The following is a 19,613-nucleotide window of genomic DNA, read 5'->3' on the forward strand; positions in this document are numbered from 1 at the left end:
ATTTATTTATTTTTGAGGCGGAGTCTCATTCTGTCACCTAGGCTGGAGTACAATGACACAATCTCAGCCCACTGCAACCTCTGTTTCCCAGGCTCAGGCGATTCTCCTGCCCCAGCCTCCCGAGTAGCTAAGATTACAGGCACCTGCCACCATGCCCAGCTAATTTTGTATTTTTCGTAGAGACGGCGTTTCACCATTTCACCATGTTGGCCAGGCTGGTCTTGAACTCCTGGCCTCAGGTGATCCGCTTACCTCGGCCTCCCAAAGTGCTGGGGTTATAGACATGAGACACCATGCCTGGCCATAAATACTTATTTTGTTCCCTTTTTTTTTTAAGTAAATCCTTTGCACTATTTTTATTATTTTAAGACCAGTGTTATTCAGAGCCTGGGTTAAACACTATTCTTTTTTTTTTTTTTTTTTTTTTTTTTGAGACAGAGTCTTGCTCTGTCACCCAGGCTGCAGTGCAGTGCAGTGGTACGATGATCTTGGCTCACTACAAAGTCTGCCTCCCTGGTTCAGGAGATTCTTCTGCCTCAGCCTCCCGAGTAGCTGGGACTATAGGCATGCACCACCACGCCCAGCTAATTTTTGTATTTTTGGTAGAGACAGAGTGTCACCATATTGGCCAGGCTGGTCTCCAACTCCTAACCTCGTGATCCACCCACCTGGGCCCCCCAAAGTGCTGGGACTACAGGCATGAGCCACCACTCCCGGCCAGCACTCTTCTGTCCTGTACTCGCTTTGCCATCTACGTATGTATATTGGATGTATATGAGGCTGGATCTGTACTTGGAAAAGTTGGAGAGATGATTTAGGTAAAACTTTTAGTTTTCACTTCTTTTGCCTTTTTGCTTATCTTGATCCATTTAGTTTCTGCCATCTGGCAAATAGTTCTCATCTGAAGAATCCCATCTGTTAGTTCTCACTATTATCCGGTAATAGTTACAGTGAAATGCTGGTGACGACAACAGCCACTTTTTAAAAGGATGTGTAATTCACCCTCGTGTCCTCTTTGAGAACCCAGTAACTGCCCACACTCTGAAGCTAAAACCATAACAGTTTTATCACGTGGAAAGTTTGTTGAGAAATGTTTGCCTGCTTCTGTGAAGTAACAGTCCCATCTCTTGAGTACAGATGCCTCCCAGGAAAATTTTTCCAGCCTATTTGTTAATGCAAAAGTTACAAAAGATCAGTATATAATGAACACGTTCAAGAAAAAAAAATTTGCGAAGAGTCTGAAATGGTAAAATAAAAAATCACTTAAGAAAACATTTATCTGCAGCTATCATTTTCATATACACATATCTAGTGTATATAAGTTAGTAAGTACATAATTCTGGCAAGTTCTACCTGTCTACACATCTACACAGAAAAATTAGGAAAGTCTTGTCCAGACTTTTCCATCATCTTCAGTATAAAGCATCTTCTAGCTGTTCGAATAGAAAAAAAGCTGGATTCTTGACTCCTTTCTATTTGGTTCTTTTTTTTTTTTTTTTTTTTGAGACAGAGTCTCGCTCTGTCTCCCAGGCTGGAGTGCAGTGGTGTGATCTCGCGATCTTGGCTCACTGCAACCTCCACCTCCCGGGTTCACGCCGTTCTCCTGCCTCAGCCTCCCGAGTAGCTGGGACTACAGGTATACCCGCCACCACGCCTGGCTAATTTTTTTGTATTTTTAGTAGAGACAGGGTTTCACTGTGTTAGCCAGGATGGTTTCAATCTCCTGACCTCGTGATCAACCCACCTCGGCCTCCCAAAGTGCTGGGATTACAGGCGTGAGCCACCACGCCCGGCTCTGTTTGGTTCTTTAGATCTGACCTTGAGACAACATCCAGAATCTGAGAACTACTCACCATCTCTACTGCTGTCATCCTGGTCCAAGTCATCTTCATCTCCCACCTGGATTCATGCCAGAGCCCGCTTCCTGGTCTTCTCACTTCTAGTCTTGACCCCTAGGGCAAGAATGATTAGCTTAGAAAACCACCCCAGAGCCTTCCAGCATTACTCCGAGTTGGACAATGTTTGAGGCCCGTTTAAGTTGGACGGTTGGACTGTTCAGAGTTGGACAATGTGTAAGGCCCCCTGCAGTCAGCTGTGCCTGTCCTGCCCTGGCTCTCACTCACTCACTTGCCTATGGATCTCCTCCACATCATTCCTCCACGACAGCACTGATCTCCTTGCTCTTCTGTGAGCTCACCAGGCATGCATCAGCCTCAAGACTTTGTGTAGTATTTATTGCTTCCTCTGGGTAGAATATTCTTCCCTTTGATTCTGAGTATTTTGTTCCCTCACTTCCTCAAGTCTTCACTGAAACGTCCTATTTTCAAGTAGGCATTCCCTGACCACCCTATTTAAAATTTCACCCCTCAGAAAAAACATACAAAAAAAAAACCCATCCCCTTTCTCTGCTTTATCTATGTAACATTTATTGCCATCTAACAGACACTGTATTTTATGCTTTTTTATCGCTTCCCCCCAGGATCATATATCGTTTTATTGGTTTTGTTCACTGCTGTATTCTTAGCACTGAGACATAATTGTAAGTATGCAGTGAAGAGTTAGTGGATAAAGGACTGTGACTGCCAGAGGGGACTCAGGAAACACCCCCTCACAGCCAGGACCCTCACTCCATGCAAGAGTTGAAAGAGGCGATCACTGTGATTCTCTGCTTCTCCACTCGTAGGGCCTCCATCCCACTGTGTTGATTGCTGTCCTGTATTCACCTCATCATAAGCAGTACTCACGTGCCAGACAGTACCATGTCATCTCTGCGGGGCCACAACTAGGTAGTGATGGTGTAATTAAAATAAAACCCCAATGTCTTCAGTAGGTACCAAATGGGTGATTAGTAAATGATGAAGAGTAGCTGTTGCTCTTTTGATTACTATGATGATTATTATGAGAAACTATGGTGGTTGATGAGATACTGGGGAGAAGGATACTATTAACATATAATTTATTGAGCAACTTTGTTCTGGGCACTGAGTTGAGTGCTTTATGGATATTAATTCATTTAGTTCTGCCAGTTCTGCCATTTACTCTATGTGTGACCTGGACTGTTACATAACCTCTCAGTCTCACGTTCTCTTTTTTTTTTTTTTTTTTCCAAAAACACAGTCTCGCTCTGTCACCCAGGCTGGAGTGCAGTGGCACAGTGCCAGCTCACTGCAACCTCCACCTCCCGGGTTCAAGCGATTCTCCTGCCTCAGCCTCCTGAGTAGCTGGGATTACAGGCATGCACCACCACGCCTGGCTAATATTTTTGTATTTTTAGTAGAGATGGGGTTTCACCATATTGACCAGGCTGGTCTCGAACTCCTGACCTTGTTATCCGCCTGTCTCGGCCTCTCAAAGTGCTAGGATTACAGGCTTGAGCCACCATGCCCGGCCCTCACCTTCTCTTATAAAGTGAGATCATTGTAGCTGCTTTGGTGTGGTTCTGAGGACGGTGAGAGAAGATGCACATGACGTACTGAGGGTAATGGCAGGCACATGGTTCAGAGTTACTGACACTACGGATGTTTTATCTTCACCAGGCAGATCCGGGCCCATAGCACAAGGAAACCGAGACTTTGGCGTTTTACAGTAATTCCAGTGCCAGAACACTTCCCCCGCTTTCTTGAATCATCTTTACCTCTTGAGAGATGAGGAAGAGAGGGCGCACCTTGGGCAGAAGTCCAAAGACCTCAGGCATTTTTGGCCCTTCATTCCCATGATTCTGGCCAACATCATTTTAGTCCCCAGCAGTTCATAGAAATATTGTCTTTTAATCTGATATTTGAATAATCTGTGTCTTGAAGACCCTGCATATGGCTCTGGAATCTTTTACATTAATCTACTCAATCCCACTCTGACGCTCAAAACTTTAGCAGTCTGTTTTTTTTTTTTTTTAATTATTTTAATATCTTGATTTTAAACATTTATTTTTAGAGATAGGGTCTCTCTAAGTTATGCAGGCTGGCCTCAAATTCCTGGGCTCAAGTGATCCTCCCACCACAGCCTCTCAAATAGCTGGGATGACACCCCTAGGTGCCGCCATCCTGGCAGCAGTGTCAGTTTTGAGACATCTTTCCCTTCTCATTTCTCCAAGTGTCTTGGATTGGGGAGTTACTGTGGTTTTAGTTGCAGTACTTTTTACTCTGAATTCTGTCTTCTTCCTGGAATTCTGTCTGTCTTTTGAAAAGACAGCATAAAGAAATCGAAAAATATACTTTAAATTCCATAGCGTGGGAGCCTCTGCTACTCGCCTGTTTGATATTCATTCCCATTTTTTCCTTTCTAAAAGAATTCCAGATTTTTTTTTGTTCAGGGTGACAATGCCCTCTGCTGAAAATACTTTCACAGATTCCCTTGCAGGTGTGTGTAGCCAGATCATAGTAATGGCATATATGGCCTCAGTGGGATTTGCTGAGGAGTATGTCCCTCCCAAGTAACAGAGCAAAGCTTTATTAGAGGAAAATAAACAACAGAAAACCTTTCACCTTTGTCTTGTTTCCCCTGCCTTCTGCCTGGAACTTGGACACAAAGTCTTGAATTTCTGTGACCATTTTGTGACCATAAAACACGAGGATAAAACCAACGTGCTAAGGATGGCAATACAGAAAGATAGGAATACCCTGGTCCCTGATGGCATCATGGAATGTCTGCGGTGGCCCTAGCTTCAATGTCACTTCTTAGGTGAGATACACAATCCTACCGTGTGTTTAAGCCAGGTTTGACATGTGGTCTGTTCTCTGCCGCCGAATGCATTCCCAGCTGTTCTGTGTGGCTTGCTAGCTCATTTAAGTCGAGTTTTATTGTCAAACTGACCACATTGTGGATTATAATATTAAAGTACTTCACAGTCTAAAAGTGAACTACTTTTGTAAAAGCCAAAGGAAATGGGCCAAATGAACCATTTTGAACAGAGTTTAAATGAGTGAGTTGAGTTACCACTCTTGGATGGAGAACTGGAGACCTGGATTTTCAGTCTAGTTCTACTGCCAGTTGGCTCTGTGGGCAAGTCACCTGACCTGGGCTCTTTTCCTCCCATCTGCAAAATGAGGTAATTTGAGCTAGACAGTCCTCTCAAAGACCACCAAGGAGCTAGCAGATTGAGGCCTGCAGACTCCTATTGAATTTGCCATCCTTGTTCACCTTGCCAAGACTTCATAGCCAAGAAGACAGACCCAGATTTTGTTCATTAGCTTTGAAAACTCCCTTTCAGTTGTGGGGGGTGTGTGTGTGTGGTGTGTGACATGTGTTTTGAATATAAATTGTGAATTGTTTAAGCAAGAAACCAGGTTGTATGTTTAGCAATAAGCATGCGTAGTGTATATTGACGAATTTATCCGCTGGAAATAAATGGTGCCAAATTTCCTAAAGTTTGCCGTAAACAGGAACATGATTTCTCATTATGATGCTTAATTTGTTTTGGTCTTTGATCTCTTATACCAGAATTCTGTTACGAACTTTTTTTACCTGAAAGATCAAAGCAAATAAACAGAAGCATTTGTAAAAAAATAAGGTATACGTGGCTGTGGAGAGAAACTCAGGTATATACGATCATAGTCTTTTTAAAATTAACAAACTTTGTTTTTAAAAACAAAGTAGTATAAGTTCACAGCAAATTTGAGTAGAAAATACCGTTTCCATATACCTGTTGTCCTAGCAAAGATTTTTAAGTACAATATTTTTTAATTAAAAAAAGAAAATATAAGCCATGCGAAGCCAGTTGGTGAAAAAGGCTTCATTATATTTTAGCACTCTTAACTGTTATTAAAAATTTTTTTAAACAGATTTTTGCGGTTGAATCGCTTACAATTTCTGATGTGTAGCATTCTAACATGTTTCATCAAATTTTAAAAGTAACATAAGCAGTGCTGTCCACTGCTAAATTTTATTTTAATGTTAGAATACAGTGAAGTTTTTGTTTTGCCATTAGTCCTGAGAGCTTATTAAATAACCAGTTTCAATCCTTTAAAAAACCATTGTCATTTTGAGGAACACATATTTCTTAGCTCTGTGCAATATAAGAAACTAAGACATCTTGGCAGTATCAAATGAAATGTTTTGCAAGTTAGAAGGTTCAGTAGCCACTTACAAACATAATGAACGATTGTTATAGTCAGACTAATGCAGAAATACAGGTGTTGGGGGCAGGGTGGGTGGGTGAGCAGACTTGGTCCACAAGTAGTAGTTTGCCAACCTCTGTCCTAAACACAAGTTCAAGAATATGGTTCTCTTGGATAGATTTTCTGCCAGATGAAAGTAAGAATAACATCCTTAGCTAATGAACTCCTAATATCCAAGGCAACTTTTATTTGATACAGGCTTTTAAGAAAAGCTTGTTTACCAACTCCTCATTAAAAATGCTCAGACTGGCTGGTCATGGTGGCTCATGTCTGTAATCCCACACTTTGGGAGGCTGAGACTGGCAGATCGCTTGACCCTAGGAGTTCACGACCAGCCAGGCAACATATCTAGACCCTGTCTCTGCAAAAAGTAAAATAATTAGCTGGGCATGATGGGGCACACCTGTAGTCGCAGCTACTCAAGAGGCCGAGGTGGGAGGATTGCATCACCCCAGGAGGTCGGGGCTGCAGTGAGCCCTTGATCCAACCACTACATTCCAGACAGGGTGACAGAGTGAGACCTTGTCTCAAAATACACAAAAAGATTAATGCAGTACATGTCCTTTTGGTGAATAAGTAAATATGTCTTGGTAACTTTAGCTTTGCATTATGATCTAGTCCTCAGCAGACTGACTAAGGGCAGATAAAACAAGTTGATTTGGTGGTGGTGTTTGGCACTTACTGTCTGGTTTATGCCCCCAAGAACTCTGGCAGGCCAAGGTCGAGTGGATCTGATCCCTGCTCTGGCTCTTCTCACGAACTGATTTAGTAGCTTTGGGCCAGCATTAATTTTTTAAAACTCTTTGACCTATTTGTACATGATAGGCATGTAATTTTTCGAATAATTACTCATTAAATAGAAAAGCATCACTTCTTAGTTTGGACATTTGCAAATACGGCTGAGCAGAGCTGACAGATGAGGTGGGCATCTTCAGGTCATAGGTCACTTCTGGCCTCCTGTAACCTAGAAAATCGGGATGCCTCAGACATCAGGTGTTCTTCCAAGCAGCTAGGGTTGGTCCCTGACCTCAGAAACCCTGAGAACCCTCAGAAACCCTGAGAAATGCACCTGGGAATGGTATTTGTTTTAGATGAGATTACCTTTACTTTCCATTCTCCAGCTCTTCTTGTGTTTTTGTGTTTTCTTTTACATCATCCTATATAAAAGAGAAATGTGATATCATTTGCATTACCTTGTTATTTCTTTCCTTGTAATTTATATCTTAATGCTTATCTCTGGGGCTAGGTTATAATCTCCCGAGGTAGGTGGCCTTAGGTTTCTTGGCAGAGATTCCTCCCCTGGGAAGTGAGGGTTATAAAAGAACCTGTGATGTGGCCCTGTGGAGCCGCATGGGGTGGGTGCTCCGTACTCACTGATTTCTTCCCTGCAAAGTGACACCTGCAGTCTTTGGGGTATCATGTCTCATAATTTTTGCATTCCCTGCAACACACACTATACTGCTATGGCCGTCGTTGATCATTTTAAAGACTTAAGGAATGACAAGATACAGTGCTTATTCTCCCCTATGATTTGCTTAGATTTTTATCTAAATAGTACTTACTGAAATAAGTACTTCAGTATCACGATACATCTTATGTGTTTGAGCTAGAAACAGACTAAAGTTTAAACACCTTTATGAGAATGCAAAGTTACTTCCTTCCCCTTCTTAGGGCTTTTCATCCCTCTTTATGTTGCATTTCAGGAAGTGTCCTGTAGCTTACTATGAAGGAAAGACATTGGTTCCTGTCTTTGCTGGTGTGTGGACAATCTGTATTCTTTGCTCCGTGGGAATTGTGGGTTTATGTGTATTCTTGCATGTTTTGCTGGAAGGACCACAGTGACCTACTTGGTGGTCTCCCTGCTTTCATGGTTTCACTATGCTGGTCTATCCTTCACTTAATTATAGAGTTTCTCTGGGGGCGGGTGGAAACTTTTGGCCTATGTTGCTTCTTCCAAAATGGCATCCAAAACCTAAGCCTCTTTAAAATTAGAGTCCAACATGCTTCCCCCATGCTACTTCCTTCTGGACTCCCTTTGCCACTTCCTTTGTGCTCCAGCCATGATGGGCTGCAAGTACGCCTTGCTGGTTCTTTTCTCTTTCTTTGCACGGAGGCTCCCTCATTTTGAAGGGTCTTTTGCTACCCATCCATCCATCCATTTGGATTCTATAATAGAGTTCTTCATGTTTGCCAGAACTAGGCCATTGTGGGGCTATAATGGCAAGCAAGACGGATTCTTTTTTTTCTTTTTTTTTTTTTTTTTTTTGAGACGGAGTCTTGCTCTGTGGTCCAGGCTGGAGTGCAGTGGTGCAATCTCGGCTCACTGCAAGCTCCACCTCCTGGGTTCATGCCATTCTCCTGCCTCAGCCTCCTGAGTAGCTGGGACTACAGGCGCCCGCCACCACTCCCGACTAATTTTTTTCGTAGTTTTAGTAGAGACGGGGTTTAATCATGTTAGCCAGGACGGTCTCGATCTCCTGACCTCGTGATCCACCAGGCTCAGCCTCCCAAAGTGCTGGGATTACGGGCGTGAGCCACGGCGCCCGGCCAAGCAAGACAGATTCTATCCTTATATCATGAAAGTTCAATTCATTTCCCATGTGGCATACTACTTCTCACCATTCAGATTCATGTTATTTCTTCTTTGAGGTTTTTCCCACTGCACGGAAGATATTGGCCTGGCACTTTCCTCATCTCTATTACAGAATTTAACTTGTTCATTCATCAACAGATATTTATTGCCTACTAAGTGCAAGAATCTTTGCTAAAAACTGGGAATATTGCAGTGAACAAAACGAAAATTAAGTTTACAGCTTACATATAATGTGCTAATTATCCGTCTTTTACGTTAGACTGAGTTCATGTAGGACTTTATGTAATATCTTTATATCTTCAGTACCAGAAGTGCCTGGAAATAATTTTCATGATATGAATTTTCTTTAAAGATATAGCAAAAGTCTGAGGAACAGTTTTCAGAACTAAAATGAATTAAACTCTCTCTCTCTTATGCACGTTATGTAAACATATATATAAAATACAATTTTGGGGTTTTTGCCTAGGAAGTAGAAAAATGCTAAAATTTCTATTTTATTTACAAGCAGATTAAAATGTCCGAGAAAGAGAAGTAGACAGGGATTTCTATTGATTTTGCTCAAATGCTCACCTAGACAATGTCAATATTTGTATTTTACCCCCCATTTGTATTTTACCATTATAATAGAATGGTAATTGGTTCTCTAGTTAAGCAGCTTTTTAGGATTAATTTTGAAGCAAGAGATTCAGATTAATTAAGGGAGAATTTCACTGCAGCATTTAGGAATTACTTTAACCATCAAATTTGGTGTGGCAAGAAACTGAGTTGCTTAAGGAGGCCAGACATAACATTCTAAAGGTAGTAGGGTCTCGATTGGGTTGCTTAGGCATTGAAAGGCTGTTTTAACTTGTCTTGAAGTCTGTCTTTCTTTGATGCCTTCTCTGCGGTAAGAACACTGTGATACAGATGGAATGACGGGAAGTGGTTTTCCTTTCTTTCAGTTGGTGAGTTTGTAAGCGATGCCCTTCTCGTTCCTGACAAGTGCAAATTCTTACACCAGGAGAGGATGGATGTTTGCGAAACTCATCTTCACTGGCACACCGTCGCCAAAGAGGTACCAGCCCATAAATTCTTTCTTATTGCAAAGTGAAGATTTCCTGGGGACATACCTAATAGCATTTTAGAGGGTATTTTGAGGCAACAGCTATGTTAATAAGTTATTTAAGAAAAAAACCCAATGCTACTATCTGTAAACCAGATTTTAGTTTTTAGAGTGATTTTAGGTTCACAGCAACATCGAATGGAAAGTAAGAGTTCCCGTGTACCCCCTGTCCCCACACATGCACAGCCTCCCCATCCGTGAATATTTTTAAAAAGTCAAAAATAGGGCCAGTTGAACTAGATTCATTATGTGCCTGTGTCGTGTTTCGCAACTTAAAAATAAAAGTGGTCTGTGCCATGCCTTATAACTTAAAAATATAATCTTTAATAGTCACAACTTTAAAGTTTACCCTTCAGACTATTTTTATTCACCTGTTTTTTCTTTTGTCATATATAATTTTTTAATAATTTAACCTTTTCCCCTGTTATCTATTAGTGAATACGGTGGTAGAACAGTGAGGTAGCTTGTTTGTACCAGCCTGAAAGCTCCAGTTAGAATTCAGTTTCTAAGTTATCCTGTCCAATTTTATATACGTAAGGCCACGCATACTATCTTGAGTTTTCCACAGGGTGAGTCTGACCGAGCACTTGGTTGACCTCTGATTTTGGCTAAGCCAATAAAAGATACAAGATACTTAGCATGAAAAGGCCACTGTGTAGTGTGACCACCTTCATAGCTAGCTGTGTCCCTTTGATAGTTTTTCTAATAATTTCATATAGTTTATTTGTGGTAAGATGAGTCTACTAGAATTAGGCACCTTTGTCAAGCTCCCTAGGGCTTCACTTGGGTCAATTTTGATCCCCTGTCCCTCCCCAGCACATGTGTGGAGACATTTTTGGTTATCACAACTTGAGGGAGTGGTGTTACTGGCATCTGATAGTGTCCAGAGGCCAAAGGTTCTGCTAAACATCCTACAGCCAACAGGATAACCACCCTCCACCCCCAAGAATTATCCAGTCCAAAACATCAGTAGTGCTGGGGTTGAGAAATCTGATCTAGCTTAGCTTAACCATTGTATCCTAGCTTTATAGCTGTTAGGCAGAAAATACCACTGAAGATTTAGCATTATTTGTTGCCTCTTACAAAATAATACATTTGGATTCACTGTAGAATAAAATTTTCATTATATAAAAATGTGTTTTGGAGGTTTAAGAGCTTGCTGAGTTTAAGAAAACCAAATAAGTTGAAGTCCAGCTACCTATTTGATAACCTCATTTTTTATTCCTTCTGTGTTTTCATAAGAAAAATCCTTTGTCTCTAAGAAACAAAAATGACTCCCGTAAGGTCAAAATACAGTCTCTAATATTTTCATTGTTTACCTTTGTGTATTGAATTATTAATCCTTCATTTATCACTAGTGGATGCTCTCAGAGCTTTATGCTAATCTAGATTTGTGCAAATTTAGCAAATCCCAAAAAACAAAAAAACATTCAAGGAGAAATCTCTAATGACTGTAAGTTCTGATGCATAGTGGCTGCAGGGGATAATTTCTTCTCTTCCCAGGATTGTTTTAGAGTAACAAAGTGAACCAAGAGAGTCAGAATTTCTAGGATAAGGCAGGTCCATGTGAGAGAAACTTCCATCTGTAAGGGAGGTAGGAGTGAGCTGGGGATCTACCTGGATACACGAATTAAGCTAGAAAGCATTAATTCTCTGGTATCTATTCGCCAGTGGAACCTTCTACATCTTATTTCTCAATTAGTTTTCATTCCAGTTGTTTGTATAAACCTCTATTATATAACATCATGGTCTTATTAAATAAATAATAATCTTAAGGAAAAAAAGAGTACCAAAGCGTAACCCATGCTAAAAAAAAATCCTGTTGTGAATTCACTCAAAAAGCAAATGATCTTTTCCTTTGTGAAATTGGTTCCTAATATATTGGGTCTGCCTGTTGATTATTTTATGTGGAGTTTTCTTACAATGAAACACATCTACTCTACCACTCCCTGTTTTCTCCCCACACTTTGTAGACGTGCAGTGAGAAGAGCACCAACTTGCATGACTACGGCATGTTGCTGCCCTGCGGAATCGATAAGTTCCGAGGGGTAGAGTTTGTGTGTTGCCCACTGGCTGAGGAAAGTGACAATGTGGATTCTGCTGATGCAGAGGAGGATGACTCGGATGTCTGGTGGGGCGGAGCAGACACAGACTATGCAGACGGGAGGTAAGGTGGCCTTTGTGTTCAGCCTCAGAGATGCTGAAACATCGTGCACAGAGTATTTGTATCCTGTAAATGAATCTTTCTGTTTATCACTAAAAAGGTCTCTGCCCACTCCCATCAAAGTCTGCTGTTATGCAAAAAATCTTAACTATCACTTTTTATGGCATCCTGTTGAATTAATAATAATGTCAATCACCCATCACAGAGTTAGTTTTAACTGTTTAATATTAAACTTGGGATCAAAATCCCACTGGTAGCTATCATAGGTTACTGGTGGTTCTAACAGGGAGTTGAAATAATAATGGCATTCTGTTTTGGTCATTAATTTTTAAATATTTTTTAAATGCTATCTGGGATTGTCCGTCATTAGTTCAAGGTGAATTTTTGTTAAGAAAGGTTTGGTTTGAGATTTTGGGGGTTTTGTGTGTGGATGTGTAAGGTTTTTTTTGGGGGGGGGGTTTTGCCTTTTATCATCTTTTCCTTCATTGTGGAAGTCAAAGGCATTAATAAATGCTTGATGCTTGTTAATTTTTTTTAACTACCTTTGATTTCATGATTGTAAAGAAATCTGTTTTCACCTCTTTTTCTTATGGAGCTTAGTCCCATTACTTCTTACCTGATTCTCATTCTTTTTTTTTGAGACGGAGTCTTGCTCTGTCGCCCAGGCTGGAGCGCAGTGGCACAATCTCAGCTCACTGCAAGCTCCGCCTCCCGGGTTCACGCCATTCTCCTGCCTCAGCCTCCCGAGTAGCTGGGACTACAGGCGCCCACCATCTCGCCTGGCTAATTTTTGTATTTTTAGTGGAGACGGGGTTTCACCGTGTTAGCCAGGATGGTCTTGATCTCCTGACCTCGTGATCCGCCTGCCTCGGCCTCCCAAAGTGCTGGGATTACAGGCGTAAGCCATTGTGCCCAGCCCTCATTCTTAATTGAAGGCGAACATTTATATTTAAATCATAAAATTATAAAATGAGAATCTTTGGGTTGGAAATGCCATCTGGTTCAGGCATTGATTTCATGCTGTCTCATCCCCTGAGGTGGGATGATTGTATCACCTCTCTTTTTCCTTCAGTATTCTCTCAGATGTTCCCTAGAGCTACAGATTTCCAAACAGGACTTTCAATAGGACTTGTAAGTTTATAATCACCAAACTACAGGATGCTTGTTTTTTTTCTTTTAATTTCCCGTGTAATGTGCTACTAGGGCCCCCATAGAGTTTATTATCTATATCAGCTAGAACACTGGGACCACAGTCATAAACTGAAGGACCCAGGCAAACTGGGTCATATGGTTACCCCACCTATTACAGTCTTCAGTGATGATGTCACTGTCCAGGTTGATATTCAGTTGACATGCTCGCCAGCTCCTTCCTAGTTACCTTCATTTGTGTTCCATTTCAGTACCTGAGCACAGTCATGCTTTAGACTCTCAGATTGCTCAGAAATATTGTACCCATAAGGTTTCTAGTTTTGATATTCCCCTCTGACCATGATCTTCCCTCATAATCACCTCCCCAGTTCAGGCTTTTAGTCCATTATCCTCTTTTTCCCTGCCTGCGTTTCTAATCAGGATGGAATCAATGGATAACCATTCTTACCTATTCCATTGAACATCCTTGACTTGGCTGATACCCTTCACATTTTCTAAACATATTTTTGTCAATTCTCCATAGCTAGAAAAAATTAATTTTTTTCTTTAGTTGCTTCTGGGATTTCTAAAGTATCAAGTCATGTAACCTTACCACTTAATTCCATTTCTTATTCATGCTGTAACATCAGCTGGGATCTTAATGTTACTAGATGCCCCTAATTATCTCTGTCTTGATGACCTATCGTCTTCCCCATAGCAGTTGATCCAGGCCAACTTCATTCTCCTTGGTTCCCAGCGTAACTCTCTTTCATGCTCTACATATGACCCCTCCACAGTCATCCATTGTGAATTTCTGCAACATGGTGCCTGACATTTGGTAGGTGCCCAGTACATGTTTGTTGAATAAACCAATGAATTTTCTCCTGTCCCTCAGCATCCCTTGTACCTTCTTCTATTCCCTTTGTTTCCTGTCTTCCCTCTTACGATTATGTTCTGCTGGACTCTCAATCATCTCTTCCTTTCTTGCATTTTCGGTCTCCCTCTCCCCCACACCTCCAGGCTTCATCCACTGTCCTCCCAGGTAATTATTTCCCATGCATTACTATCTTTCTACTATGTGTTTTTAATCCTGTTGGCAGTTGGTAGGAAATATTTGATGGTTTATTCTACCCGGAGAAAAGTCCAGATTCCCTTGCACGGCATCCAGAAGTCTCTTACGTGGCTTCAGCCTGCATTTACTTTTTTTTTTTTTTTTGAGACGGAGTCTCGCTCAGTCGCCCAGGCTGGAGTGCAGTGGCCGGATCTCAGCTCACTGCAAGCTCCGCCTCCCAGGTTCCCGCCATTCTCCTGCCTCAGCCTCCCCAGTGGCTGGGACTACAGGCGCCCATCACCTCGCCTGGCTATTTTTTGAATTTTTTAGTAGAGACGGGGTTTCAGCGGGTTAGCCAGGATGGTCTCGATCTCCTGACCTTGTGATCCGCCCGTCTCGGCTTCCCAAAGTGCTGGGATTACAGGCTTGAGCCACCGCGCCCGGCCCAGCCTGCATTTTCAACCTTGTACATGCATGCATGTCACTCTGTCTCCTGGTGCCCTAAAACCGTTGACCTTTTCTTTCTCTAGGCTTTCGTTCCCACCATTCCGCCCCATCTGAAATATTTTTCCTTTTTTGTCAGTGGGGTTAATGTATGATAAAGATATTTGTCAACTCTAAAGTGCCACATCTTATGACCCATCAAAATCCTATATATTTGTAAATGTTCACCTGAAAAGATGCGTTATTTACAAGTGCCTTGCTCTGCTATGCAACCCTTGCTTTACCTTTTCTTATAAGACCATAGCATATCTTCCAATGAATTGTAGTCCTATCTCTTTTTGTCTGTTAGAATCCAAACTATAGTTTATGTGTCTGGTATGTCTTGCACATAGGTCCTCAATAAATATTAGACAAAGTGAATTGTATATTTAAAATTTTTTTTCATAGCTTTTGGTAAGGACTTTGTGGTCCAAAGTTGGATGGTATAGCAAACTTGTCCAACTCATGGCCCAGGATGATTTTGAATGCAGACCAACACAAATTCATAAACTTTCTTAAAACATGAAATTTTTTTGCCTTTTTTTTCTATAGCCCCTGTTATAGAGGTTCCCATCTTTTAGAAAGAACTGTCCAATACAAATGTAACGTGAGCCACTTTCTTTTTCGTTTTCTTTTTTCTTTTCTTTCTTTTTTTTTTTTTTGTTTTTTGAGATGGAGTCTCACTCTGTCACCCAGGCTGGAGTGCAGTGGCGTGATCTCAGCTCACTGCAACCTCTACCTCCCGGGTTCGTGTGATTCTCCTGCCTCAGCCTCCTAAGTAGCTGGGATTAAAGGTGTGCGCCAGCGTGCCCGGCTAATTTTTTTTTTTTTTTTTTTTTTTTTTGTAATTTTTGTAGAGATGGGGTTTCACCATGTTGGCCAGGCTGATCTCAAACTCCTGACCTCCTCATCCATCCATCTTAGCCTCCCAAAGTGCTGGGATTACAGGCTTGAGCCACCACGCCCGGCCTTACTTTTTCATATTCTGATAGACAATTTAAAAATAGTGAAAAGAAACAGGTGAATTTAGTTTTGGCAACATTTTATTTAATCCAATATATCTGAAATACCATGTGACCAATATGAAAAATTTAATAAGATAGTTTACGTTCTTTTTTTTTGTTTCTTTCTTTCATAAGAAGTCTTAACACTTCTTTTAACATTTAACAGCGGCCGGGCGCGGTGGCTGACGCCTGTAATCCCAACACTTTGGGAGGCCGAGGCAGGCGGATCATGAGGTCAGGAGATCGAGACCCTCCTGGCTAACACGGTGAAACCCCGTCTCTATTAAAAATACAAAAAATTAGCCAGGCGTGGTGGCGGGCGCCTGTAGTCCCAGCTACTCGGGAGGCTGAGGCAGGAGAATGGCATGAACTCAGGAGGCAGAGCTTGCAGTGAGCCGAGATGGCGCCACTGCACTCCAGCCTGGGCGACAGAGCAAGACTCCGTCTCAAAAAACAAACAAACAAACAAACAAACAAAAAATTTAACAGCACATCTCAATTCCAACTAGCCACATAACTGTGTTTGATAGTTACATGTGGCTAGTGACTACTATATTTGGACAGTGTAGTTCCTGGATGACTTGAAATTTCTTATCACTCTTTATTTTTCCATTAAGACAAATGGTATGTATAACCTAGTGATGTTTTCTAAGGTTGAGCCACTGAATTTTTATTATTATTTTTAACTATTCTTGTTTTTAAAATTTTAAAAAATTGGTTTGGATTCAATATAATTAGAATATGAGGTCACTTGCAACGTTTTATTTTTTTAACTTCTTTTCCTGTAGCCCTGCAGGCAGACAGGGCTTCTTCCTCATGTGGGCAAAGCCAGAAAGGTATTGCATCACTGATCCACACACAAGCTGGGCTCCTGCCAACTGGCAACCTAGGAACCAGCCCTCCTTTTGACACTTGAAATGTAAAATCAGAATAGAAGTTTAACATACATGACTTGAAACATCTTCAGGGGATGCTACATGACAATTGTTGAAGAAGGAGAAACACGCTACCATTTTCCTGGAAATGGTATTTGATTCACAGTATTTTGTTGTTTGGTAGTTAATGAGTCTTCTTTTTATAGAAGGTGAGTGTTTTTCTATTGCTGGTGAGGCATTTAGAGAAACATTCCTAGTGGGATGAGCTCTGTTTTATGACCTCATTGAAAAAGAGGTATGAAAAAGAGGTAAATCTTTAACATAGGCAAAACAAGTAGTGTTTCAGAAATTTATGTGTAAATTACCAAGTATATATTTCTCCAGTGTTGTAATGGTCATGTTCTTAGATCACCTCAGAATACCTATTTCTGCAGTTTGTAATGTATAAATAATCCAGACTGTTACTAATATTATGCAGCATAATGTTAATAATAATAATTATGTCCATAATGTTAATAATATGCAGACTCTAGCTGCCATGGGTAAGAATATTTTCCATGGGAAAATTCACTTGGAAAGCTAACTTGTAAGACTAGCCAGGTAGGCAGCCTAGCCCTGGAGGCAGAGCTGCTCCTCACCTGAAACTGCAGAATCTGATTGAACCCAGTGTTCCATGGGGGTTGCTGAATTCATAAAGCAAATGAAATGTTAGAAGACCCTCTAATTGTTGTAGAGTCACACTTTTCCTCTTGCAGAGGAGGTCCTCACTTTTTTTTTTTTTTTTTTAAGGAAACAGAATCTTTTAATTATTGATGTATTTTTTTAGGTTTAGGTTTGCACACAATAGTGAGAGTATGCTGAGCGGTAACCTGATGTATCTTTCTGGATAATTAGATGATTTTTTTTTCCTATTTCCTTTAAACTTTTTTTTTTTAAGAGCTGCTTAAGATCTGGAGGAGTGATTTCCTTTTGACTGCATCTTATCTTCTTTGAAACTGTGTAACTCAGAAGAGTTTTCTTTTTTTTCTTTTTCTTTTTTTAAGATGAAGTTTTTGCTCTTGTTGCCTAGGCTGGAGTAAGTGGTGCCATCTTGGCTCACTGCAACCTCTGCCTCCTGGGTTCAAGCGATTCTCCTGACTCGGCTTCCCAAGTAATTGGGATTTCAGGTGCTCACCACCATGCCCAGCTAATTTTTGTATTTTTAGTAGAGACAGGGTTTCACCATGTTGGCCAGGTTAGTTAATGTTACTCTCTGGTTTTGGGGGCAGTGATATGTTTTGGCTTTTTTCCCACCCTTGAATCATGGGGGCAAGTCTTTCCCATGCTGTTCCTGTGAAGTGAATAAGTCTCACGAGATCTGATGGTTTTAAAAAGAGGAGTTCACCTGCACAAGTTCTCTCTCTTTGCCTGCTGCCGTCCACGTAAGACATGACTTGCTCCCCCTTGCCTTTCACCATGATTGTGAGGCTTCCCCAGCCATGTGGAATTGTAAGTCCAGTTAAACCTCTTTCTTTTGTAAATTGCCCAGTCTTGGGTATGCCTTTATCAGCAACGTACAAATGAACTAATACAGCTCGGGGTGGCTTGTGTGGGTGCGTATGGCCGTGTATGCAGGTGTGCATTGGAATATACAATTCTGTATTGAACCCAGTTTAAACTTCATCAGTTCTGGTGATTGCTGCAGTGTCACATATGGCAAGACATCACCTTGCCCCCTCACTACACCAGAAAACCAGGCCAGCACCATTGACTGTCTGGATACGGTGGGCCCTTTATATTATTATTATTTTATATTTTTAGATTATTTGGCAAACAATTTACAGAACTAAGAATAAAGGAATAGTGAGAAATAACTATTAGCAATTTTAGTAAGAGTTAACATAGTACATATTTTAATTTTACAAAGAATTTAAATATGGTGAACCCACATTTTTATTCTGTATTTTCCCAGTTTTGAAGGTATGGATTTCTGAAATGAGCATTATCCTTTGGAATGCAGCTAGCTGCTAATCACCTGCCATGCACGAACCTGAAATGTATCCGTCTTACAAATCCTGCTTCTACATTTCAAATACATCTCTATTAGGTTCATCATATTTCTTGGTCTTTTTTTAATAGTTGCCGTTTCATTTAATTATTGTAAAAATTTGAGATATTTAAAACATTGACAGCTCATAATTTTATTGAAGAGAGAATATAGCCATCTTCCCTCAGGAATAAAATGTGTTCAAGTTTGGATTTGTAAACAGCTATTGAAATGATCAAGCCAGTCTTTTTTTCCCCCCCTTTTTTCTACATTATCTCTTCTAATCACCTTAGAGAGATTCCTGCCTTGGGCATATGTCTACTTCCTAATGGTATCAAATAAATGTGTTGCACAGACATAAAATTTGTTGCATAAGCATCGTAAAAAAGGAAGGAATACTGTCACATCATTTTAGCAATGATGGTTAATGTTTTTGTCACATAATATTGAGTGATGATATCCTTCCTGTTGAATGACTAAGTGGATGAGAATACCATATTTTCATTTTATTCTTAGAAATACATTGCTCAGCCAGGCGCGGTAGCTCATGCCTGTAATCCCAGCACTTTGGGAGGCCGAGACGGGCAGATCACCTGAGGTCGGGACTTCGAGACCAGCCTGACCAACATGGAGAAAGCCTGTCTCTACTAAAAATACAAAATTAGCTAGGCATGGTGGCACATGCCTGTAATCCCAGCTACTCGGGAGGCTGAGGCAGGAGAATCCCTTGAACCTGGGAGGCAGAGGTTGCAGTGAGCCAAGATTGCACCATCGCACTCCAGCCTGGGCAATAAGAGCGAAGCTCCACCTCAAAAAAAAAAAAAAAAAAGAAAGAAAGAAATACATTACTCACTTGTCAATTCTTGAGCTTGAGAAAATTCGTCTAGGATATCATGTGAAGGCTCATAGCCTAAGGTTTTACTTACGTGATCAATTTCATTCTTCTTCTGGTTTATCTAATTGGCAAAATGTCTCCTTCTGTCAGTTTTTCCTGTTTGCCAATATGTGGAAAATGATTTTTGACTATATTCAGTGAGTCTCTAGACTTCTTTTTATTATGCTTTTTAAAGAGAT

At 40.9% G+C, this 19,613-nt stretch overlaps 1 protein-coding gene across 12 annotated transcripts in view; it reads left to right on the forward strand.

The window, feature by feature from the left end:
• Positions 1–19,613, forward strand: part of APP (amyloid beta precursor protein) — a 286,555-nt gene that overhangs the window by 108,723 nt on the left and 158,219 nt on the right. For all 12 annotated transcript variants that reach the window (XM_015133068.3, XM_015133069.3, XM_015133070.3 and 9 more), the window contains exons 4-5: positions 9,648–9,760; positions 11,782–11,975. In XM_015133068.3, coding sequence (XP_014988554.1) covers positions 9,648–9,760; positions 11,782–11,975 — 307 coding nt within the window. The remainder of the gene's footprint in view (positions 1–9,647; positions 9,761–11,781; positions 11,976–19,613) is intronic.

This window comes from Macaca mulatta, chromosome 3 (assembly GCF_049350105.2).
Source record: "Macaca mulatta isolate MMU2019108-1 chromosome 3, T2T-MMU8v2.0, whole genome shotgun sequence".
NCBI lineage: Eukaryota > Metazoa > Chordata > Mammalia > Primates > Cercopithecidae > Macaca > Macaca mulatta.